This window comes from Porites lutea, chromosome 4, assembly GCF_958299795.1.
Source record: "Porites lutea chromosome 4, jaPorLute2.1, whole genome shotgun sequence".
Taxonomy (NCBI): Eukaryota; Metazoa; Cnidaria; class Anthozoa; order Scleractinia; family Poritidae; genus Porites; species Porites lutea.
In genome coordinates, this window is record NC_133204.1 from 3,570,927 (window position 1) to 3,596,597 (window position 25,671).

The 25,671-nt window shown below is 38.9% G+C and overlaps 1 protein-coding gene across 1 annotated transcript in view; it reads left to right on the forward strand.

The window, feature by feature from the left end:
• Nucleotides 1–23,349, forward strand: part of LOC140935357 (transmembrane protease serine 9-like) — a 33,978-nt gene extending 10,629 nt beyond the window's left edge. The window contains exons 11-24 of the mRNA XM_073384909.1: nucleotides 2,588–2,632; nucleotides 4,545–4,565; nucleotides 10,422–10,466; nucleotides 10,967–11,101; nucleotides 12,445–12,689; nucleotides 14,325–14,412; nucleotides 15,114–15,158; nucleotides 15,658–15,792; nucleotides 17,137–17,381; nucleotides 18,516–18,600; nucleotides 19,107–19,145; nucleotides 20,724–20,916; nucleotides 22,235–22,384; nucleotides 22,829–23,349. Coding sequence (XP_073241010.1) covers nucleotides 2,588–2,632; nucleotides 4,545–4,565; nucleotides 10,422–10,466; nucleotides 10,967–11,101; nucleotides 12,445–12,689; nucleotides 14,325–14,412; nucleotides 15,114–15,158; nucleotides 15,658–15,792; nucleotides 17,137–17,381; nucleotides 18,516–18,600; nucleotides 19,107–19,145; nucleotides 20,724–20,916; nucleotides 22,235–22,384; nucleotides 22,829–23,222 — 1,865 coding nt within the window. The 3' untranslated portion in view covers nucleotides 23,223–23,349. The remainder of the gene's footprint in view (nucleotides 1–2,587; nucleotides 2,633–4,544; nucleotides 4,566–10,421; nucleotides 10,467–10,966; nucleotides 11,102–12,444; nucleotides 12,690–14,324; nucleotides 14,413–15,113; nucleotides 15,159–15,657; nucleotides 15,793–17,136; nucleotides 17,382–18,515; nucleotides 18,601–19,106; nucleotides 19,146–20,723; nucleotides 20,917–22,234; nucleotides 22,385–22,828) is intronic.
• Nucleotides 23,350–25,671: the final 2,322 nt, after the last annotated feature.

Below are 25,671 nucleotides of genomic sequence, written 5' to 3' on the forward strand. Positions count from 1 at the left end.
GGTGCAACTATTGGAAGCCTGAGAGTCAAGATCGGTACCCAAACAGTGTTCACAGCAATCGGTCAAAAAGGCAACAGATGGATCGAAGCCGCTGTAAACGTACGTTTTAGCGGAAAATATCAGGTAAAAAATATTTTTTGCCTTTTATATAAGCGTAGAGATAGAGTCATAGTAAAGATTCAGCAGTAAACACTAAAATGATTGTTCCCTCTGGAAACAGTTAATTTCCCGAGAATCTCATTGTTTCGCGAGGCAGAACCGAGAAAACATTGAGATTCGAGGGAAAGAAAATGAACTGTTTCCCAAGGGCGCAGTCCGCTTTAAGTTATTTGTTATATAGCCCATGAAGAAAAACTTTTTCGTGTACAAATGCGAAAGCCGAGAAGTTTTTCTGCGATAAAGAGAGAAAAAATCTTTTTATTAATGTTAATACAGTGTCAAATAATCTCAATTTTGCTTTGTAGAGGTCCTTCTAAGTTAATTATTAACGGTAAGTCAGGGAGAAACATGGAGGTGATACGCCTGTACACGACACAAGTGATGCCAGCTCTCAAACCAGTGAACTTCCTTTCAGTTAAAAACATGTCAGAAGAAGGCTTATTAGAACATGACCACATCACATTGAATACCACAGCATATTGTGTAACCAAGCAACAGATAGATAACCGGAAGTTTCAATTCACGAGCCGACGAAAATCGTATTAAATAAACTATCGTTCAAGCCGTAAAAAAAAAAATACTCAGCCAACTGCAAATAAAAGGTCATCTATGAAAACGATAATTTTTGCTTTGAAACGCCGATTAACAGTCAAGTAACTGATGGCTTGCACATCAATCTTACTCGGAGCCCCCGGAAAAAGACTCGAGAGGCCATCCCTACCCCCCCCCCTCCTCGGGAAATTGCCCCCTTTTTCACCGCCCCTCTCCTTCCCTCCTCCCCTTTCGTTGCCCTCCGTGGTAGGAGGGTATGGATATTTTCTGGAAGTACACAATCTCAGTATTAGGTCATAACCCAATGTCTTCTATTGATTTTGTCGACTGGTTCGAGCTGATTTATAGTAACTTTTGTAGATATCATTTGAAGGCGTGAGAGGTAGCAGCTACACTGGTGACATCGCAATCGACGATGTTTCCTTGGTATCTGGATCTTGCTCCTCAGGTAAGTTTCTTTCTTGCTGAATCTCTAGAACCGACCAGGGATTAAATAAACGAAAAGATATTTGCAAACCAAAAAAATCATATCAACAGCAACGACCGACTTTGAAATTTCCCATCACGTAAGAAAATTATACCTTGTATAAAATCTGTGACATACTAATTTCACTCCACTTTTGTTTCTAAACCTGTAAAGGTCGTGATGTTACGCGGGACGATTGGCAACGACCATTTTTAGTGCAACACAGAGTTGCAATGCTGGAACAATGTTCTAACCATTCGAAACAATGTCGCAACAATACTGCAACGCTGTGTTGCGCTGAAAATCGTCGTTGCGAATCGTCTCGTGTAACATCACCTTAAAAGAATGATCAGGCCGGCTTCTTTTTGAGCCCTTAATAGCGGAGCTCTCTGTCTCGGGCGCGTAGCGGAGCACCGTGGGTTAGACAAATTGGAAACCCATGACCAGGGCGGAACGCCCTGCCCATGACGCCAGAACGACCGCCGTCCGTGCACCCACTACATGTAAGTCGATGATAATTATTTATAAATGTCAGGTTATCAGTTTGGAGGGGAAGCGCACCGGCATCTTGTGAAGCAAAGACAACTTAAGAGTCAATAAAGATGAAAAGGGACAAAGGAAAATGTTTCTGTATCCGTCCGTGTTGTCTGAAGTATTAAGCTTAAATTAATTGTTATGCCCAAAAATTTGGAATATAGAAGGTGAAGAGAAAGACAGAGAAAAAGTGAAAGAAGGGCGACAGGCCAGCGAAGCTCAATGAGAAAAAGAGCTGGAGCGAGAGAGAAAAAGCAAAGAAGACATTTTTTGTTGGAGGAACAACATGAAATTTTGTAACGGCGGTGAGAAAATGAGAGAAAACAGCCGGAAATTTGTGACGCCACCACTGGTTATAGACGTCTGAGAAACGAGCGCAGAAAGTTTGCACCAATGACGTGTCACTACTCTGACTGAGACCTTCGAAGTGTTTCTGATTTGTCGTGCATCGTTGGCCAATCAGAAGCAGCACCAAGATCTTGGTAGTGATGCGTGAGTTCTCAGACGTCATTTCACGGGAAAACCAGTGGTAGATTTTCTAATTTTCGTTTTTATCTCTATATTTGCGAAAACACTTATTGATGTTCGTCTTTTTAAGATGAAAAACAAGTTATTTGGCAAATAATAATTTTCATCTTTTAAAAAGCACATTTATACCACAAAAATAACCAAGAGAGGATATTACTGCTCCCAGCGCGGGTTAAGATGATCTGCAGCAGTAAAAGAGTAGTAAGACCAGTTTTGATTTGAGCCCGTAGTATAAGAATTTTGTCAGGGGTCATATTAAGCGGGTGTGTATCCATTTTCTGCACAGTTCGAAGGATAGTGAATTTTCCATCGTTGGTTTAACTTGTTTTCATTTCTTTTGAATTGTAGTTACTTCACCACCACCATCAACACCGGCACCTCCAACCCCATCTGGTATGTATCAGTCGGCGGCCCTATAACAGTTTAGTACTCTCTAGAAAACTTTGTTAGTAATTAAGGATTAAACCTGTACTTTAAAGCATTAGCATAAATGCTAGTGAACAACAAAGGCTTGCGTAATAATAGACAGGATAATGTTTTAATTCAACCAAGCAATTACTAGTAAATGTATAAACTCAATGATGAGTTTTTCTAACGTTGGCTCTAATTGTCTTCTTTTCTTTTGAATTTCAGTTACAACTCGTCCACCATCAACACCGGCACCTCCAACCCCATCCAGTACGTATAACTGCTATTAGTGGGTCAGTTGCAATCTCAAGAAATCAGTAAATATGAATCGATTGCACTCATTTCATTTGGTACTCCGCCCCCACCTCCTCTACTCAACTGAATGTTTCCATGCAGTTTTTTTGAGACCAGCAGGCATTACAAGACTCTCTTAAGTCAAATAATCACGTGATTTTAACAACCGACTAATTTTGGATAGAGGTTTGGCTAGCTCTGGCAAAAAACCCTTTTGACAAAATAATTCCATAGTCCCAGGAGGAACTGAGGCACTCCATAATGACCAATACGGTGAGGATACGCCCGAAAGGGAGTACCTTTTCCAGGCTCCAGCTGGTAAATCAAAGAGTTGAAAGAACATGAAATGGTGGGAAAATCTATCGTTTAAGTATTTAAAAGGGCTTTTCTTTTCATAATTGAATGGTTTCGAAAAGACGCCCCGTAGAAATATAATATTTCAATTCATTGAGCATTACAGAAAAATGAAAAGAAGAATTGCTGTTTTATCAATATATTTTGTACTAAGGAGGTATGTTAAAATGGTAACCAGTTTTAAATTCAACGAAACGGGTACCTTTTCTGTCAAAAGTGGTATTAATATAAAAAGGTGCATGAGTGGTTGGACCTCAGGCGGAGCAGGCTGACCCCTTGTCAACTTTGTTGAGTTGCCCGCCGAGTCCATTTCGTTTAATTTTGCGCTATGAGGACGTAGTGAGAGCAGAGAAAATGCTGGATTTGGCCAGCAATTAAGATACCTTAATTGAAAGGGAAATTTATTCTGCCGAACAATACAGTGGCATTGTCCACATTAATAGAATCATTAAGAGTATGCCTTATTCAGATTTAACCTCTCAGAGGATAATAACAAATCAAATATGATAAATAATGGTAATTGAACTGAGTGGAGTGAAATTTGGTCTAAAATCATACGCGTGATTTCAAAATCAAACGAGCGCGCACTGCTAGTTCGATTTGAAATCACTTAGTATGATTTCAGACCAAAACTGCACGACACGAAGTTCAATTACAACTTTATTACAGCCATTTTGAAATCACAGAATTCAGTCAGGTGCTAATTAATATTTTATTGATCAAGTAGCCGGTTTGTTAAAAAACCGAAACAAAAAGGCGTTTACATCTCATTTTGCATTCGAAACTGAAATGATGCGACATAGAACAAAAATGGTGCGATTTAAAAGAGAAATGATGCGATTTAGAAGATGAATGACGCGAAACGACGAATGAATGAATGAATGAATGAATGAATGAATGAATGAATGACGCGTATATAACAAGCAGAAGTGAACAACAGCCACAAAAGAAATAAAAAATGCACTATACAGTGATCCAAAAGAGCCAATCAATGATTCACAGCAGCTCAGAATCCAACAGCTACATAAATCAGGGCGCTAAAAGATTGTGATTAGCACAGTTTTTAAATGACTGGAATCCTTCATCGTTGATCACTCCAACCACAGTCTGGGAGTTTATTCCAAGTTTTGACTGCAGTATGGATTAAAGTCCTATCAGTAGGCATATGAAGAAATCGTTATCAGTAAGTGTTAATTGATTGCACTGCTCATTTCAGTTGGTACTCCGCCACCGCCACCGCCACCTCCAGGAACTCGTCCACCACCAACAGGTTGTCCTGGAGGTAATGCCCCAACCATTCATTTTCCCAGATTTGCTTTGTTTTTTTTTTAACACCAGTAGCCTCAAACACGTGCATGAGCTAGCCTTTGTTTGGTCAAATACCTAGCTAGCAGGGAATAAACATTATCTTTACTTTACCAAAATTTGCTAAAAACGTGTCTTAACCCTCGGACGTAGACGCAAATTCATACCCCCACCGTGGTACAAGGGGTGGGGGGGGGGGTGGATGGAACCCCTCCCCGGAGTTTTTGAAATGTTGCAGCATTTTGAAACGATTTCACCTTTAGTAGAGAGCCTTTGATCTTCTTAACAAGATAAGGTACATTTTATTCTCTTGATGGTGGCGCTGCTGGAGGCCTGTGAGGTCACCAACAATGGTCGCCATCTTGGCCGTCATCTTGGATTTTTCCAAGAATTAGAAATAACTTGTTTTAAATTCTTTTCAATTTTAGTTACTCCATCGCCACCATCCGGTATGTGTATCTTCCGTCATATATCAGTTGTAGTCTTAAAAAAACGTCGTTGTTAAAAAGGATTAAAGCTTAGCTTTTACAAACAAAGTTCGTTTAGGGTATTAGCTTAAATAATAGTTATCAAAAAATTGGTGAATTAATAGACACAAGTCCGAGACAAAAAATGTTTTAAATACAATGCAAGTAATTATCATTATATGGATAAGTTCACTGACTATAGTATTTGATGCGTTTTTCTATCTTCCACTTGGTTTTATTTGTTTTTGATTAAGGAACATCTTACAGCAAACAGCCTAAAAGTATGACCGCTTTGATTTATTCACATTCTTTCGTGCAGATTTAATCCAGTCAGAAGCCAGCTGGAAACTGTCCTCGACTTTTGATTGGTTAATCTCTTCATGAAAGAATGTGAGTTAATTAAAGGAGGTTACACTTTTGGGCTCCTTGCTGTAAACATGCTGTAGTGGTTCTTGTGGTGGCCTTCCACACGAGATTTTTTTAAGGTGTAGCTTTAATTTCAAGCAAGGGGTGTGGCCTTATGGAGAGCCATACCACTTACCACTTCTGGGTTTCATTATAATTAATAAGCTCAATTACGGTTGGGTATTGTGGTGTGCCTTTAGCTACTCTTTGAATTTTTCTTTTTTCTGTGTTTCTCTGTCCTCTTTCTTTTTTTGGAAATATCTTTCAGAGAGTCTAGACTTCCCTATGGAAACCGACTTTGTTGACTGTAGCAGAATACTGCTTACAATGTTACTTGTATGATCTGTGGTCTGAAACACACTATGAAAACTCACCTTTGGTAACACACTTTGTTACACTTTCGTGTTTATCTGTTTTAGCAATCACATGCAACTTCGACATATCAATGTGCGGCTTCCTGCAGGACAAAAATGACAAGTTTGACTGGACTCGACAAAAAGGACGAACATCATCTTCTGGTACAGGACCTTCTAGTGATCATACCAGTGGAAATGGTAAGATTATAAAAGTTGATCATTTTCAGGAAACAATCATCAAATAAACAAATAAATAAATTCTGAATTGAACTAGGTAAACAATCGAGGAAAAGCTGAGCTCTTTTCTATACTTGAGGCTTTCCTTGGGTAGGGGGAAGGGGTTGTTTGACACTTTCCGCCGGTATGCATTCAATCCCAGAAGTTCACTTTGCTGAATCACTCAGGCAGTAATATCTCAAGATACAGTAAAAACCCGCAACTAAGAACCTACATTTTTAGGAGTTAGCCTAAACAGGTTCTTATATAAATGGTAGTTGACAGAATTTTAGGCTATTTAGCTTCTTAAAATGGTTTCTTAATCCTGGAGAAAAAACAATGCATAATGGTGTGCTGATCTACATATTGCTTAGTATGCTTTGTAAGTCTATATATCTTGCACTCATTTTTCTTTAAAAAACATTTTTACAACAATAGCAATCTGCTTTTTTTGCTTCAAATATGATTCTTGCAATGCAGCTGTAATGTACTAGTATGATTTTAGAAAATAAGAACTTGTTTTAAGTTTCTTAGGCTAAATAGGTTCTTGTTTATAGGGGGTATAAATGACTAATTTTAGGCTAACAGGTTCTTAATTTTTAGGTTCTTAGTTGCAGGTTTTTACTGTATTGTGGCATCTTCAGATCAAGTGCACCTGTAACAATCTATTCTGTTGTATGAAGAATTTTATATGCTAACACATTCCGCTAGCAGCACTTGTAACATGTATTATTATTCATTCAAAATATTTCTTCAGTTCTGATTGGCTAAAAGCACCCGCATAATTCACCATAACCAGTTACTGATGACCAAATTTGGAAGAATTTTGTGTTTAACGAGGAAATGACGTCAAAAATTCAGCCCGCTGCAGGTTAAGGCACCGTTACCGAGAAGACCTGGGGACTAGGTTGAGGTGTTTTGGTTCTGAAAAAAAAAAAGGGCGTTTCAAGAGTAAGAACTACAGCTGGAACTATGCGAAATAATAGCTAAAAACATGGCAAAAACAGCTAGAAGACAACCCGGAGGGCGACATCTGCTATTTGGAGAATATTTGCGGAGCTGGACAAACGTAAACGTACACTATCGAAGATGAACTTAACATCGATGCAGGAAAGCATGTTTCAGCTATGTTTTAAAAGTAGGAATTATTTTGAATGAATAATAAAGCAATTAATGACTTCGGCTTTCGGCCTCGGTGGATAACACCCTCCGAGATCTGCTTAGCCTGCGTAGCAGGCGCTTGGAAGTAGTGGGCGAAAGAGAGTACGGGCGCGAGCGAGTCCCCTTCTCGCGCGCCTATTTTTTCTTGTGCCCACTACTTCCAAGCGCCTGCCACACAGGCTAAGATCTGCTTAATTCTTCAGATCCTATGAAAGCCGAATTCATGAATTGCTAAATAAGGCCCCGTCCACACGTATCCATTTTTGTTTAAAAACGTAAATTTTCCGCCGGTTTGGCCTACCGTCCACACTTATCCTGTTGGTAACTGTCACCGAAAACGCATTTTTTCAAAAACGCTCTCTAGATTGGAGATTTGTGAAAATTATGGCTTCTTGTCTACGTAAGGACAGACTAAAACTTAGGTTTTCAAATTCGATGATGTCATACATCATATACCACTAGCTAGCATTACGCATGCTCTGTGACAAATGCGACAATGATTTGGAGACACTACGTGTGGAAGCGTACTTTTTTAAAAAGGAAGAAAAAGAATCCGTTTTCCAAAATATTCGTGTGGAAGGAGCCTAAATCATTCAGAACATTCTTATTACAGAAAATATAAACGAGCTAGTCGAGCGTATAATAAACACAAGAAGTTCCATCTTGGTGAACTTACGTTCTTACAATTATTGATTTTTCTTTATTGCGCACTGTCTTTTTTAGAGACTTACCATCTTTCTCTCCTTAGGTTATTACATGTACATAGAAACATCCAGTCCAAGAGTCCAAGGTGACAACGCCAAATTGAAGAGTCCTTCACTGAAATTCAGCGGAAACATGTGTCTTAGCTTTTACTACCATATGTACGGTTTAGGTATTGGAAGCCTAAAGGTCAGCATTAATAGCAAACAAGTTTTCAGTAGAAGTGGTAACAAAGGCAACGCATGGCTTAAGGCCAGTGTAACTATTTCCTCCATTGTGGGAAGCCATCAGGTGAGAGATATTTCGCTATATACAAAACTGTGTACTGTAAGTGGTAATAAGAGACCGTAATAAGAGGTGTATGTACTTCCAATTAGCGATGTTGTTCAAAAGGTAGAACATTGTCTCTTTGTATTTCTTAAATCTTCCTCAATCTTTCAGTTCTTATTCTGCACGAATGGTCAACGAATTCAGGTTTATTTGTAACTGTAAAATGTAACGTTATGTAACTGACATCTGCTGTAGTTGTTGTAGCAAACGTCAGATGGCAGATGGTGTGGAATAAGGAAACGAAGAGCTAAAACCTTTTCCGAATAACTCTCCTATGGATAAACGTAGTTCAAAACTATTTGTTTGGGTATAGATACTGTAGGATGGGCTGTAGATAACAAATTCAGTGTGTTAAAAAGAAACATTTGGACATTTAATGGTACAACTTTCCGTTAAAGTGATCCTAGATCTCTCTAAGTAATCAGCTCTTCTTAACCCTCGGATGAAAATGCAAATTCATACCTCCACCGTGGTACAAGGTGGGGGGCCGGGGGGGGGGGGTGGATGGACCCCCCTAGAAACGCACGAACCATGAGCGAGGTTTGTGACAGACCAATCACTAACAACCACAGTGGTACAAATAGTTCGACTCAGTAAATCCACACTATCGCCTGATGAAGACCTGCAGTAGCAAGGTCCGATTGTTGTTCGATTGAATCGGCAATCGAAAACAATCGAACTGGAACTTTTGGGTGAGTCCACTGTCCCTGTTGATATTGTTAGTGTGAAGTCTGATATTATGTGGATACCCTCCTTAACTCTACGAGAGTACCAGTGAGGGTTTTGGTCAATAAGCTTAACTTCGTCCCAGAGCAGATAATGCCCTGTCTTATTGGCGTGTTCAGAAACGGCCGCAGTTTGAGTTCGCGAAAGCCGATCCGTATCGTGCTCCTTAATCCGTTCATGCTTTACCTTCCCGTTCCGCCAATGTATACTTTGCAAGGAATCTTAAACACTACTCCTGACCATCTTGTTTTCGTGGACCCGTTCTGCCAACCACTTAACCATTTTTTAATACTTTCATTTTAATTAGAGTTTAGAAACTCGTTTTACAATCTTAATGACTATACTACATATATTTAAAACATCATTAATAATGCAGAAAGAAGAAACATAAGAAATTAATAATGTTTAGCGAGTGTCTTTAGATCTGAGTGAAGACACGGCGGAGCTTTACGTCCATTTTCTTGGAACAAAAAAAAAACCCTAAATCTAAATATTAGCGCTAGAGATTTTCAAAAAACTTGCAGTCGTGTATTATCAAGTTTAATCGAGTTTTTAAACCTCATATTTATAATCTATTTTTTGTTACTCTTGCTCGTTTTCTTTACAGTACATTATATAACGACCATCCCTTTGATAACAGCTTATGCTTTGATTGACAGATTATATTTGAAGGAGTAAGGGGTAAAAGTTTCCAAGGTGACATAGCAATTGATGACTTTTCTTTAACATCAGGGTCTTGTGCAGGAGGTTAGTTAAACTTTTCTCTTTTGATAAACGGTCCTCAAGCGCGTTTTAATTATTTAGCTTTAAACCTAGTCATATAACCGGAGTTAAATTGTGCTCAGCAAAATCTCAGATAAGATGCAGAAAGTTTTACCCATGTATTGAATGATTTGAAAAATACGTGATAATCAGTTAGTTTACAGCTGTTGTGGCTGTAATCATACATTAACACACTCACAATCTACTGAGAAATGAACTTTTTATCTACGACCTCTCCCGTCGGAAATCTGTCACGTAAGGCAAACTCAACTTCTAAACAATAAACTAAGTAAGCGTTGTTTCAGTCGTAGAAAATTTCCTGGTCCTTGACCGAAAATTTCATTCCATTCTTTTGTTGGGTTTGGTTGTCTCCAGGAAAAGTTAGCTAGCTTGAGAAATAGGGAAAGGCAATTACAATCGATCCTTGAAATGGAATGCCTCGAATGTTCCATTTTTCTTGTGGCAGCACTTCCAACTTCGTTCCATTCTGACTATATTAAAAAATATATATATAACTGGAAGAATAAAGATCTTTGTTGGCGCAACTCTGTAAAAGCAGATACCGGTCACGTGAACATTAGTTTAGTGATGAAATCTGAATCGCAATATTTGCTTCGCGTGTAAGCAAGTATCAACGATAAACTGGGGTAAAGTCACTCTCTTCAACTACTTTTTTTTATATTTTTTTAATATTAGTTACTCCACCACCGCCATCAACACCGGCACCTCCAACCCCATCTGGTATGTATAACACTGTCGTCCGAACAATCGACAATAGCTTATAGCTTTAGAATGTAGCTTGAAGCGCTTGTCCACAATACAGAATTTTTGGAGGTGTAGCTGCCAAGCAAGACGCACTACAGCTCAATTGAAATTAAAAAAGCTCAGTAATAATAACATAGAGCGTTTTTACATATTGGCGGCCATGTTGGTGTACCAAGACAACCCTGTGGGAATTGAACTCCTTTCTTATGTATAAACTTTCTTTTGTTACAATAAATTAGCATAGATGCTGGCCACCTGAGTGAAAACGCTCTATAGCTGTTTTTCGGTCCTCTTTCATCCGTTTCTGTAGTATCTGGCCAGAGAGTAGACTTGTAACGGAAATTTTTCCGACTGTCTATAACATAATACTGCTTTACTAATGTTACTTTTATGACCTGTAGTTTGACGCTTAGACAGTGTGACGGTATAAAAGTGCGCCCTTTGTAATATGAATGTTTGCTTGTTTACTGTTTTAGCAAAAACATGCAACTTTGACGCTTCAATGTGCGGCTTCCTGCAGGACAAAAATGACAAGTTTGACTGGACTCGACAAAAAGGACGAACATCATCTTCTGGTACAGGACCTTCTGGTGATCATACCAGTGGAAATGGTAAGATTATATTTTGAAACAGTCTCTAAAGAAGAACCCCCTTGTTGCTGCATGTTGTTACGTTGTTTTCCGTTTTGTTTTCTTTCGGTTCTCGGCTATGGTACTGGTTTGGATGGTGTTTTAGAATCCTTTTACTGGTATAAGTATATATGTACACTTTCCTAATGACACGCGACATGTAAATTGTTTAATTGCAACACTCGGTTTTGTTCTATTTTTCTTTTTCTCCAATAAAAAAATCATTTGTAATATTCAGGTCTAAAAATAAAATAAAGAAAGTGATAATTCATGGGAAAAAAAACTATCGAAATGGGTGAGCTCTATCCCTTGCGGGAGGGGAGGGAGGGGACCACACTTTTCCGCTTTAGATTCACTTGAATACACAAATTCTTGCCTTTCTGACTCAGGTATAATGCTTCATAATTTCGTCGCGTCCTTAAGTGCGCCTCTGATAAAACATTCCGATGATCGAGTGGGTATTTTAAAGTTTGGGACTTTAAGCAACGACGACGGCAACGGAAACGAGAAGGTCAAAAACGTAACAGGTTTATTAAGCAAAACATCAAGTTTACACGTGCATCACGCTTTTTTGTTCATTTCGTTGCCGTCACTGCACGACTTACGACGTGAAAATGCCTAATTTCACGTTTAATGATGACGTAAACAAGCGACGTAAACGAGTCTGAAAAACGCAAATTCATTTTTAATGTGACGTTTTTGCTGCCTTTGCCGTCGTCGATGTTAAAGCTCCCTAAGAAGGACCTTACGAAACTTCGAGGGCGGCGGCAACGGGAACGTCAAAAAGCAATGGCGTTACTTCGCAAAACAACAGCTCTGCACGTGCATTACGCTTTTTTGTACATTTCTTTGCCGTCCCTGCACAAATGCGACGTGAAATGACCAAATTTTAATTTTTTTTGAGGATGGGAACGGCAAGGCGTTAAATTCTACCATCTCTAGCTGTCTGAACTCGGGTGCGGCCTCCTCTCTTCAGCTCCAACATAAATTCCCTTCTTTTAAGTATAAACTGGGAGACTTCGGATGATCGCGAAATGGTTTGAAAGGATGTGGAGTCTATATTTCAGCAAGGTTCATGGACGTCGTTGTTGTCGGATCGTAACCTCCCTAATACATTCGATCGGACGGCAACGCGCAATTTGTAACATGCAATGAATGATTCAGTGCATTTTTATTCTAGAAAATATGCACCAGTCAGGGAGCCGGTTAACATTGAGTTCACGTTTGTGAACTTATGTGCGTGCAACCATTCAAATTCCAATTTCTTTTTAGAGCGCTCTGTGTCTTGATTTCTTTAGAGACCTACTACCTTTATCTCTCCTTAGGTTATTATATGTACATAGAAACATCCAGTCCACGAGTGCAAGGTGACAACGCCAAATTGAAGAGTCCTTCACTGAAATTCAGCGGAAACATGTGTCTTGGATTCTTTTACCATATGTACGGTTCAAATATTGGGAGTCTAAAGGTCAGCATTAATGGCAAAGACGTTTTCAGCAGAAGTGGTAACAAAGGCAACACATGGCTTAAGGCCAGTGTAACTATTTCCTCTATTGTGGGAAGCCATCAGGTGAGAGATGTTTCGCTGAGCAAAACTGTGTACTTAAGTGGTTATAAGAGACCGTGTGGGCGCGTGGTTAGATTGTAGCAAGGTGTATGTATTTCCAATTAGCGATGTTGTTCAAAAGGTAGAACATTGTCTCTTTGTATTTCTTAAATCTTCCTCAATCTTTCAGTTCTTATTCTGCACGAATGGTCAACAAATTCAGGTTTATTTGTAACTGTGAAATGTAACGTTATGTAACTGACATCTGCTGTAGTTGTTGTAGAAGACCTGCAGTAGCTAGGTCCGATTGTTGTTCAATTGAATCGGCAATCGAAAACAATTGAACTGGAACTTTTGGGTGAGTCCACTGTCCCTGTTGATATTGTTAGTGTGAAGTCTGATATTATGTGGATACCCTCCTTAACTCTACGAGAGTACCAGTGGGGGTTTTGGTCAATAAGCTTAACTTCGTCCCAGCGCAGATAATGCCCTGTCTTATTGGCGTGTTCAGAAACGGCCGAAGTTTGAGTTCGCGAAAGCCGATCCGTATTGTGCTCCTTAATCCGTTCATGCTTTACCTTCCCGTTCCGCCAATGTATACTTTGCAAGGAATCTTAAACACTACTCCTGACCATCTTGTTTTCGTGGACCCGTTCTGCCAACCACTTAACCATTTTTTAATACTTTCATTTTAATTAGAGTTTAGAAACTCGTTTTACAATCTTAATGACTATACTACATATATTTAAAACATCATTAATAATGCAGAAAGAAGAAACATAAGAAATTATAAAATAACTAAGATAGTACGCGCGCTCTGATTGGCCGAGAGCAGTGTTTTCATGAGAGTATGTAAACATGGTTGTGGCGTCAAATTGTTTGGCTTTTCGTTCGCTAATCACACAAGCACCAAATTTGAAAAAGTTTTCGAGTTCAAAACTCGACAAGTTTACTTTATTTACCCATTCCTTCGTCGGTTGAAACATGGAAAATCGTTACAAAGAAGGTGGGTCAATTTTTCTTTGCTTAAGCCGGCATTGTGAGCGAGAAAAATCCGTATTTTGCAAAGCATCTTTTTGCAAAACAAGAACTGATTACGCATGCAAGACTTCGTGGACAAGATTTTGCGACTGGTAAGAATTTCTCTTTTAATCAGTGCCATACAAAGAGTTTTGCGTTTTTTTTCTAGGGAAAGTTATTTTATAAAAGCAATAGAAAACTTTTTTCCTGTGTTTGCATAGCCTGATATAAACACTCGAGGCGTTGGGAGAATTCTCGACGGTTATGCAAACCGTCGACTTCGTCTCGGGTTTGCATAACTGTCTCGAATTCTCCCAACCCCTCTCGTGTTTATATCGGGCTATGCAAACACAGAAAACGTTTTCTATTGCTTAATTAATAATGTTTAGCGAGTGTCTTTAGATCTGAGTGAAGACACGGCGGAGCTTTACGTCCATTTTCTTGGAACAAAAAAAAAACCCTAAATCTAAATATTAGCGCTAGAGATTTTCAAAAAACTTGCAGTCGTGTATTATCAAGTTTAATCGAGTTTTTAAACCTCATATTTATAATCTATTTTTTGTTACTCTTGCTCGTTTTTTTTACAGTACATTATATAACGACCATCCCTTTGATAACAGCTTATGCTTTGATTGACAGATTATATTTGAAGGAGTAAGGGGTAAAAGTTTCCAAGGTGACATAGCAATTGATGACTTTTCTTTAACATCAGGGTCTTGTGCAGGAGGTTAGTTAAACTTTTCTCTTTTGATAAACGGTCCTCAAGCGCGTTTTAATTATTTAGCTTTAAACCTAGTCATATAACCGGAGTTAAATTGTGCTCAGCAAAATCTCAGATAAGATGCAGAAAGTTTTACCCATGTATTGAATGATTTGAAAAATACGTGATAATCAGTTAGTTTACAGCTGTTGTGGCTGTAATCATACATTAACACACTCACAATCTACTGAGAAATGAACTTTTTATCTACGACCTCTCCCGTCGGAAATCTGTCACGTAAGGCAAACTCAACTTCTAAACAATAAACTAAGTAAGCGTTGTTTCAGTCGTAGAAAATTTCCTGGTCCTTGACCGAAAATTTCATTCCATTCTTTTGTTGGGTTTGGTTGTCTGCAGGAAAAGTTAGCTAGCTTGGGAAATAGGGAAAGGCAATTACAATCGATCCTTGAAATGAAATGCTTCGAATGTTCCATTTTTCATGTGGCAGCACTTCCAACTTCGTTCCATTCTGACTATATTAAAAAATATATATATAACTGGAAGAATAAAGATCTTTGTTGGCGCAACTCTGTAAAAGCAGATACCAGTCACGTGAACATTAGTTTTCTGATTCGCAATATTTGCTTCGCGTGTAAGCAAGTATCAACGAAAAACGGATAAAGTCACTCTCTTCAACTTCTTTTTTTTTTATATTTTTTTAATATTAGTTACTCCACCACCGCCATCAACACCGGCACCTCCAACCCCATCTAGTATGTATAACACTGTCGTCCGAACAATCGACAATAGCTTATAGCTTTAGAATGTAGCTTGCAGCGCTTGTCCACACTACAGAATTTTTGGAGGTGTAGCTGCCAAGCAAGACGCACTATAGCTCAATTGAAATTAAAAAAGCTCAATAATAATAACATAGAGCGTTTTTACATGTTGACGGCCATGTTGGTGTACCAAGACAACCCTGTGGGAATTGAACTCCTTTCTTATGTATAGACTTTCTTTTGTTACAATAAATTAGCATAGATGCTGGCCACCTGAGTGAAAACGCTCTATAGCTGTTTTTAGGTCCTCTTTCATCCGTTTCTGTAGTATCTGGCCAGAGAGTAGACTTATAACGGAAATTTTTCCAACTGTCTATAACAAAATAGTGCTTATTAATGTTACCTTTATGACCTGTAGTTTGACGCTTAGACAGTGTGACGGTATAAAAGTGCGCCCTTTGTAATATGAATGTTTGCTTGTTTACTGTTTTAGCAAAAACATGCAACTTTGACGCTTCAATGTGCGGCTTCCTGCAGGACAAAAATGACAAGTTTGACTGGACTCGACAAAAAGGACGAACATCATCTTCTGGTACAGGACCTTCTGGTGATCATACCAGTGGAAATGGTAAGATTATATTTTGAAACAGTCTCTAAAGAAGAACCCCCTTGTTGCTGCATGTTGTTACGTTGTTTTCCGTTTTGTTTTCTTTCGGTTCTCGGCTATGGTACTGGTTTGGATGGTGTTTTAGAATCCTTTTACTGGTATAAGTATATATGTACACTTTCCTAATGACACGCGACATGTAAATTGTTTAATTGCAACACTCGGTTTTGTTCTATTTTTCTTTTTCTCCAATAAAAAAATCATTTGTAATATTCAGGTCTAAAAATAAAATAAAGAAAGTGATAATTCATGGGAAAAAAAACTATCGAAATGGGTGAGCTCTATCCCTTGCGGGAGGGGAGGGAGGGGACCACACTTTTCCGCTTTAGATTCACTTGAATACACAAATTCTTGCCTTTCTGACTCAGGTATAATGCTTCATAATTTCGTCGCGTCCTTAAGTGCGCCTCTGATAAAACATTCCGATGATCGAGTGGGTATTTTAAAGTTTGGGACTTTAAGCAACGACGACGGCAACGGAAACGAGAAGGTCAAAAACGTAACAGGTTTATTAAGCAAAACATCAAGTTTACACGTGCATCACGCTTTTTTGTTCATTTCGTTGCCGTCACTGCACGACTTACGACGTGAAAATGCCTAATTTCACGTTTAATGATGACGTAAACAAGCGACGTAAACGAGTCTGAAAAACGCAAATTCATTTTTAATGTGACGTTTTTGCTGCCTTTGCCGTCGTCGATGTTAAAGCTCCCTAAGAAGGACCTTACGAAACTTCGAGGGCGGCGGCAACGGGAACGTCAAAAAGCAATGGCGTAACTTCGCAAAACAACAGCTCTGCACGTGCATTACGCTTTTTTGTACATTTCTTTGCCGTCCCTGCACAAATGCGACGTGAAATGACCAAATTTTAATTTTTTTTGAGGATGGGAACGGCAAGGCGTTAAATTCTACCATCTCTAGCTGTCTGAACTCGGGTGCGGCCTCCTCTCTCCAGCTCCAAGATAAATTTCCTTTCTTTTAAGTATAAACTGGGAGACTTCGGATGATCGCGAAATGGTTTGAAAGGATGTGGAGTCTATTTTTCAGCAAGGTTCATGGACGTCGTTGTTGTCGGATCGTAACCTCCCTAATACATTCGATCGGTCGGCAACGCGCAATTTGTAACATGCAATGAATGATTCAGTGCATTTTTATTCTAGAAAATATGCACCAGTCAGGGAGCCGGTTAACATTGAGTTCAAGTTTGTGAACTCATGTGCGTGCAACCATTCAAATTCCAATTTCTTTTTAGAGCGCCCTGTGTATTGATTTCTTTAGAGACCTACTACCTTTATCTCTCCTTAGGTTACTATATGTACATAGAAACATCCAGTCCAAGAGTCTTAGGTGACAACGCCAAATTGAAGAGTCCTTCACTGAAATTCAGCGGAAACATGTGTCTTGGATTCTTTTACCATATGTACGGTTCAAATATTGGGAGTCTAAAGGTCAGCATTAATGGCAAAGACGTTTTCAGCAGAAGTGGTAACAAAGGCAACACATGGCTTAAGGCCAGTGTAACTATTTCCTCTATTGTGGGAAGCCATCAGGTGAGAGATGTTTCGCTGAGCAAAACTGTGTACTTAAGTGGTTATAAGAGACCGTGTGGGCGCGTGGTTAGATTGTAGCAAGGTGTATGTATTTCCAATTAGCGATGTTGTTCAAAAGGTAGAACATTAGGGCCATTTATACGATGAAAAATAAGACGCGTCTTACATAAGTAGCGAACTTTCCGTATAAACGGCACATTTGGTCTAAAATAAGACGCGGCTTAGCTAAGACGCGTCTTATTAGATAAGACATGCTCGTATAAATGGTACAGTTCGCGTCTTATTTAAGACGCGTCTTTTTTTCCTCGTATAAATGGCCCTATTGTCTCTTTGTATTTCTTAAATCTTCCTCAATCTGTGGTAACAAAGGCAACGCATGGCTTAAGGCCAGTGTAACTATTTCCTCTATTGCGGGGAGCCATCAGGTGAGAGACATTTCGCTGTATACAAAACTGTGTACTTAAGTGGTAAAGAAACAATGGTTGAAGTGTAGCGAAGTGTATGTATTGATCCATTTAATGATCAGAAAGGCAGAAAATATGTCTTTTTCTTTCTTAGATCTACCTCAATTTTTAAGTAAATATAAATTAATTTCGCACGAATGATCAGGTTGACTAGAACTGTAAAATGTAACGTTATACAGTACCTCACTTTGCTGTTGTTATTGTAGCAAACGTCAGATTGAAGTAAGTATTTTCCGAAAAAAAAAGGAAACGACGATCCAAAACGTTTCCAGAAGACTGAACTATAGATAAAAGTTGCCCAAAACTGTTGATGTATAGATAGTTAAGAATATAAGTAGTAAACGACAAGTACATTAATATTAACGAAAACCTTATTTACGTGGTACATATCGCCGGAAAACCTCTCTAGTGACCACGGTGTTTAGTAAAATTTTAATAATTCAGAGCTCTCATTCGGAAAGCAGGGGAAGTGCCGATGGAACGCCCCGTTGCTATTCACCTGTTTAATTCTAAATCTACTTTTCCTTTTGCCAAATTTTAACAATTTTTCATACTTTCAATTCAGGGAGAGTTTTGAAACTTGTTTTCCAATGATCGACAGTTTTTTTTATAGAGCGACCACGCAAAATTGGTAACAGTTTATCAGCTGCGCAATGTTTTTGATTGACAGATTACATTTGAAGGAATAAGGGGTGCGAGTTTCCGAGGTGACATCGCAATTGATGACTTCTCTTTAACACCAGGTTCTTGTCCAGGTAAGGTCTTTAGATAAACAGCCCTCAAACGCTTGTCTTGTAGCTTGAAATCGCCCCATGTAAGGGAATCCGTAATCCAGGAATTCGTTGCTTGTAAAATCAGGAATCCTGGGCTTTGTAATCCGGAATACAGCTCCAGGAATCCGGAATCCTACTAACGATTGAAACTTATTCATAAAGTTGAATTTTTCTCAGCAAAATCGCAGCCTAGTTAAATGAGTAAAATACTTCTAATAATTAGTTAATCTACAGTATTCGTGGATATTATACATCACATTATAATCCTCTAAACTGGATTTTACGATCTCTTATCATTGAAAGATGTCATGTAGGGCAAACGTCAATACCCCCGATTAAAAAAAAAAAGAAAAAAAAAAAACTGAGTAGGCTCAAAACGTTATTCAAAAAAGGACAATTACAGCTTCTGAATGGATAATTTTGAGCCTTTATTAAGGGTTTCACCAACATCGGTTTAATTTGTTTCTTTATTTGTGTTTGAACTTTAGTGACGACACCTCCTCCAACTGCTTCCCCACCACCACCTGGTAGGTATATTTGCCATCTATTCGCTTAGTAACAGTTTTTAAAGTGCCATAGTGTGGCAAATGGTGAGATTGGAAACTCTTGGGTCAAAAAGGAAACCAAGGTTTCCCACTCATCTTTAGCCTGCGAGCCGCAGACGTATTTCCGGTCGTTGCTTCTCTCCCAGAAAAGATATAGAGGAGGTCTGGATCAGTTGCAATCGAGATTGGAAATGCTGTTTCGTGCATTTTATCCGGCACAGTACTTAATCTCAAAATGGTACGACCATATTTTATACGGTTCACTTATATTGGTTTTATTGGTTCTATGGCCTGATAGTGAGACTGACCGGACGCTTCAGCTAGCGCTCCGCGTTCTCGCATATTTATATTTGTTGTCAGGCTAGTTTAGATCATTTCTTTTTTTTGTTGTTGACTGATGGGAGACAAAGTGAAAGCGTTCAGAAGAGAAAATGATGATTTAAAGAGACAACTGAATGATCTGGAGAAGGAATTTCAGTCTATCAGGTTCCAGGCTCTCGATTCAAGTGAATTCATTTTCTAGAATCGGAACAAAAATATGGAATGAAATGCCTGTACCTTTAAGAAAACTTTAAAAAAAATGCCTTTAAGAGGAAAATAAAACAAACACTTTTTGAGATCCTAGCTTTAGAAGACTGTTTTATTGATCTCCCAGAAATCGTCCAAAAAGTTATTTTTAGTTGAATTCATTTTCCTCTTAGATAGTATGTAATCATTTATCGTTTAGTGTATCAGTAGTCTCTTGTCATAACTGTTGTCATTTGTTATTAGTAATACCGTTAGTTTATCAGTAGTCTTTAGTCACTTTTGTCACTTTTAGTTTCTTTAGTTCTCTTGTTACTTTTAGTTGTATTTAGTTGTATTCATTTTCTGTAAACATGACCCGCCTAGATTAGCTAGGCTACCCGCCGCCGGCATGTATATAATTGTACTTTTACTTAAAACACAATAAAAAATGACTGTGTGTATGTATGTATATGTATGTATGTTACAGAGGGACTGAATCTGCAGGTTCAGCAAGGTTTCTAATCGGCCATCTGTCAAGAGACCGGGTTGTTAATTGACTGCTCGGGAGCCTTTACACTGTCACTCGAGGGAGCTTTGGGGGTGGGAGACAATATATATATATATATATATATATATATATATAGTTTGTAAAAAGGAGAATAGATTACATATGTTGATTTGAATCCTTTATTGACCCATATATATATATATATATGTATATTGAATATATTGAAATTTTTTCCAGGAACCAAATTTGGAACTTTTAAAAAGCCCATGCTCAGTTTATTTCATGTGATCCTGATCATTTTCTGATTTAATGCCATAATAAAACAAAATGTTTAGGGCATCACTTCCAATATTTGAAATAATCGCCTCGCTCGAATTATCGCCTCGGCTATTTTTCGAGGAAATACGGTATATCTTTCTGTTCCCCAGTCTCCAAAAGCCACCTACTGTATAGCTTGCTCACAGGTTAAACACTAAGGAGTAATCAAACCAAAGTAAAGTACATTATTTTAGAGAGTCTGAACTAAATTCGCTGCTCTTTTTAAGGTTCTTGTGGTATTCGTCCACACACCAGAATTGTCGGTGGTGTAGCTGCAAATCATGGTTCGTGGCCATGGCAAGCCATGTTACGTACCACATCCGGGTTCCCTTACTGCGGGGGATCCTTGGTAAATCGTGAATGGGTGGTAACAGCGACTCACTGCGTCAGAGGAAAGAGTCCTAATAGCATCATTATCAGGTGAAAAATTTGTTCTCCTATATTTGTGTTAACACGGACACTCAGGCATGACCCAGAGGCTACCTGTTAATATACATATTAAGCCTGTAAAAAGTCAAAGATAAATTATCTTAACAACTGCAAATTTGATATTAACATACCACTTTATCTCTTTAGGATTGCTACCGTTTAATTTAAAATTGAACTTTTTTGCGTCAGGTGACATTTTAAAACACTTTCCTTATTTGAATAGAAAAGTGATTATAGGCTGTAAAGATGACTCTCTCTTAAGGTGACCCAGAACGCATCCATACAAAAACCGCTAACGTTGTTTAGTTGATCCTGGATTTACTGCGTTTTATCTTTAAAGGGTTGTTCTTAAGACTAGGTCAGATGTTCGTGAGGCTTTTCTTCTTCTAGTTGTTGTTTTTCAGTATTGAACTGAAGATTGTTCCCCCTTCAATACAGGGATTACGATTATGCACCGCTTTTTGGCCGCCACAATAGACCGTCGTCCATGACCCGTTTCACATCTCCGTCGCTTTTCTTTAACTATAATCTGCAAGATGTCATCATACAGGTGCCTGGCCAAAGTGCTTAGCCTTCAAAAGGTTTTAAGGACGTCCATTTGACTTTTGAGTGCGCGACGGGGAGTGGAGGATGATTTTAGCAAAAAATATTCGTACCCAAACCAAATCACCCAAGCCACTCCCCCTCTCAAAACTTCAAAAGTCGACCCTTACGGGCCATGAAATACATAATTTCGCTATATTAAAAGTTTGTTAAGGCTTAAAGAACATAACTTATACAAGCAAAAATACTCGTAGCTTCTTTCAGTTTATGAGAAGTCTAAGATCGTGTTTTATCTAACCCGCTTGAGAACAAAAGAAATTAAACAGCAAGTTTCGTACTGGGAAAATAAAATATATACTTGCCAAGGATAATTAATTTTATTATTTAATGGTTAATGTCTCAAAATCAAGCTAGATAAAATCAAACTATATTTATTTAAATCATAACAAAAAAGCAACTGTTTCCTCGTCATTTTCGGTAATAGGTGGGCAAGAGAAGTGGTGGCAGCCCGGGAATAAGGGGGCCGGAGGGGTGCGGAAGGTGGGAAAGGAAAGGGCGGGAGGTGGGAAAATAGTAGGGAAGCAGGAGAAATATATAGGGGAAATCACGCAACAATGCTGAATGCTTCGCAGTTGAGGAGCTTAAGAAACCCGGGAATGCAAGGTATGGGAGGCCGCAGATGTTTGAGCCCCCTGCCTCCCTTATACTAATATTTACTGTACGCTTTAGATTGAATAATTTCCTGTATTATTGTTTCCTTTTATAGACTCGGCGCCCACAGACGTGTTATCGCTGTCGGCACTGAGCAAGACATCGTTGTGAGCAAAGTGATTACACACCCTTCTTACCACAAGCCGTCGACTTACAGTCACGACATCGCTTTACTAAAGCTGTCCAGACCAGCTAACTTAACCAAGTAAGTTAGCCTTTGAGCAACCTTAATTCACTACAATCACAAAAAGAAAGCAGTGTTCAGACTAGGAAAGCTGATCAAATTAAGGCTAATGCAAACCGAAAAATGTCTCTCTTACGTCAGTAAACTAATTAATGTCAAATTTACTGTGAGATTCAAACCTGTGAACCTGAAGTGTTTGAGGGTTGTTTGTCCTGTTGTCGTGACCAATACCGGGTATTGCCAAAAGCCAGAGGAAGAGCCTGATATCAAACAATAAGATTACTTTTGAAGCAAGAAATTTTAACTTCACCCGTGCAGCCTAGCTAAATCTCTCCGTCTGGAATTGAGACGAAGCACTGTGGTGTATTTGTGTGCTCATTTACAGTTTCCACGATGACTTGAAGAGAGGAGATGATGATAATTACAATCATCATCATCATCATCAGAATTTTTTATTTTCTTCAGGTATGTTAATCTGGTTTGCCTTCCTCACGCCGTAGCAGCACCTACCGATGGCACCAGATGCTGGATCACAGGCTGGGGTCGACTTGCTTCAGGAGGCGCCACTCCAGATAAACTTCAGCAGGTTTCAGTTCCAGTTGTAAGCAGAGCCCGTTGTGATAGAGCCTATCCTGGAAAAATTCACGACTCCATGATCTGCGCGGGCCTTGACCAGGGAGGAATTGACTCCTGCCAGGGAGACAGTGGAGGACCGATGGTGTGTGAAACCGGCGGAAGGTACTATCTACAAGGCGCCACCAGCTGGGGTTATGGGTGTGCCAGCGCTGGAAAGTTTGGCGTTTATGCCAAAGTGAAATACCTGCTAAATTGGCTAAATAGCGAAATGGCGAAGAACTAATCCAAAGGAATAACGGCTGAATTTAAGGAAACACTACGGGGATCTATATATCATAGAATATCAGTGGAAATAACGAAGAAGATTTAGGAATAGTAATAAACAAGAAAATAAAGGCATTTAAAATGTATTTGTGTGTGTGATCGTTGGATCCGCATTGGGCTTAGGTCGTTGTCGTTCTCTTTTCGTTTGGTTTCTTTTTTTTCTGTCTGTCTGTCTGCTTGTCTATCCTTTTATCTTTTCTTTTCTTTCTCTTTCTGTTTTTGTTTTTAGTTTTTGTCGGTTTTTCTTTGAGTCCACCTTCATTTGTCCTGAGAGTAAATTATGAAGATATGTTTAAAGAACTCCTTTATTGAGGCGATTTCTCCTTTCTATAGTTTCCTCGGAGTAAAGGAGCTTTAAGTTTGAAATTTTATCCAGAACTGTGAATATAATAGGCCTCGAAGATTGAAAAAACATTTTAAAACATTTTTCCCCTTGCGTTTTTCAAGCAGTTTGCTTAAAACGTTTTCCCTAAAATTGCTACCGAGATTATTTGCTGGCAAATTTTTGCTACAGAGTGCAATCTTGGACAAGTCGATTTCCACTATAGTTTTAAACTTTGTCAGCAACTTGTAGAACTTGCCATAAATCTTGATTTTATTGCAAATTAACTTTACCAGTATTAACAATTTTACACGCTTCTTGCCTTTTTTGTGTGTGTGTTTAGCCCCAAATATTTCACTTTTGAACAGTTTGGAAAAAGAAAAAGAAAAATAACTATGAAAAGTCGATCCCAGAAATAAGAATGGTTTTCACGAAGTTCAGTGATTTCTACTCACTGCTTAATACTTTTTACAGTTGGCTTGGAATAGGTTTTTCTAACGCCTGTTAAGTATAACTTGACATAGACAAAGGGCAATTTTCTGGCTTGGTCAAAGAGAACTCCTGGAAAGCGTCGATCGAACAAAAATGTTGGAGAACTGACGGCTATACGAAATGCGGGTTATGTACCCTGCGAGCAGTCGTTTCTCCACGCCGAATGCTACGCTACGAAAAGAGAGAAACGGCTGCGAGCGACCGTTTGCTTGTCTGATCGAGCTGCCGTCCAGCGCCATGGGCGAATAAATTAACAAGTTAGGGCTCTCGCGCATTGGCTTCACGTGCACGCTTATAATTGATGCCTCAACTCGAGCCTGCCGTAGCGGGTCTTTTCGTTGAAGAATAAGGAGCCCACGGACGTTGTACAAATACTCACGACATGTCAGTTCTATCCAGCCCCACACGAACTCGGGCCTAGTGCAGCACGTGTGACGCGTCATAATTTGTCCCGCGAGGGAAGAGGAAATGATCCCATTTGACGTTTTGACGTAGGAGTCAGTGGAAGCGCATGCTCGATGGAAAAAAAATTGTCTATAGTCATACCCGGAAATGAAATTCCACTACGTCGGTGATCCAGTTTCCATTCGTAGGATATCGTGGGATTAGATTAGCCAAAAACTGAAATTTTTACAAATTATCTCAATCGCCAGGAGTAATTGCTCAATTTTTTTCAGTCAAGGTTAATTGGTAACTGAACTTCATGGCGTCCAAATTATAATCATACCCGAAAATGAACTTCTACTTTAACGTCGGTGTTCCATCTCGATTACAGAAGCAAATGAACTCCACTCGGACGGGTCCTATTACCATTTAAATTTCTTGAGTTTCTTTAAAATTTAACAGTTATTTTACACGCCGCAGGTAAATGATTTTTTTTTCTCCGAAGACGGCAAACGAGGCCGTAAACTGCAGGATATCTGGCTCGAAATCGACTACTTTTGGTTGTTGTTAAAAGGGGGGCCGGAAATGAGGAACTAGCAAGCAAGGGAAGGCAAAACGAAAAATAGAAAAATAAAAAAAGGGTAGACGATATTGGAATTAGAATTGAGGCTAGGTTACAGTAAGATTTTGCTCACTTTTTTGTTATTAATATTTTCTCCTTCCCCGTTGGAATAATGTTCATGACTGCCGTTCTTTCTAGACCGGCACGCAAAGCCAGAAATTATTCAATTTACCTCTCTAAGAACCGAATGACAAAAGGCAGTCATAGGGTACTCAAACTTGGTCAATCGATAACCAAGGACTGCATCCATTGCCACTCACATCGAAGGTCTTTTAATTTTATGCGATATTTCCTGTATTGCCAGTCACACTATGTCTTGTAAAACAAATATCGACGACAACGACGACTGATTTTCAATGCCTTTTATTTCACTTGCTTTCTTCTTTCTTCTACAATATTTAGCGACTTAATAGAGCACCTTTATTCTAAAGAATCCCCTTGAACGATAACCGTTATTTCTTTTAACTAATTCTTCAACATTTCGTCATTAATCCACTTTAGCAGGTATTTCACTTTGGCATAAACGCCAAACTTTCCAGCGCTGGCACACCCATAACCCAATGCGGATCCAACGATCACACACACAAA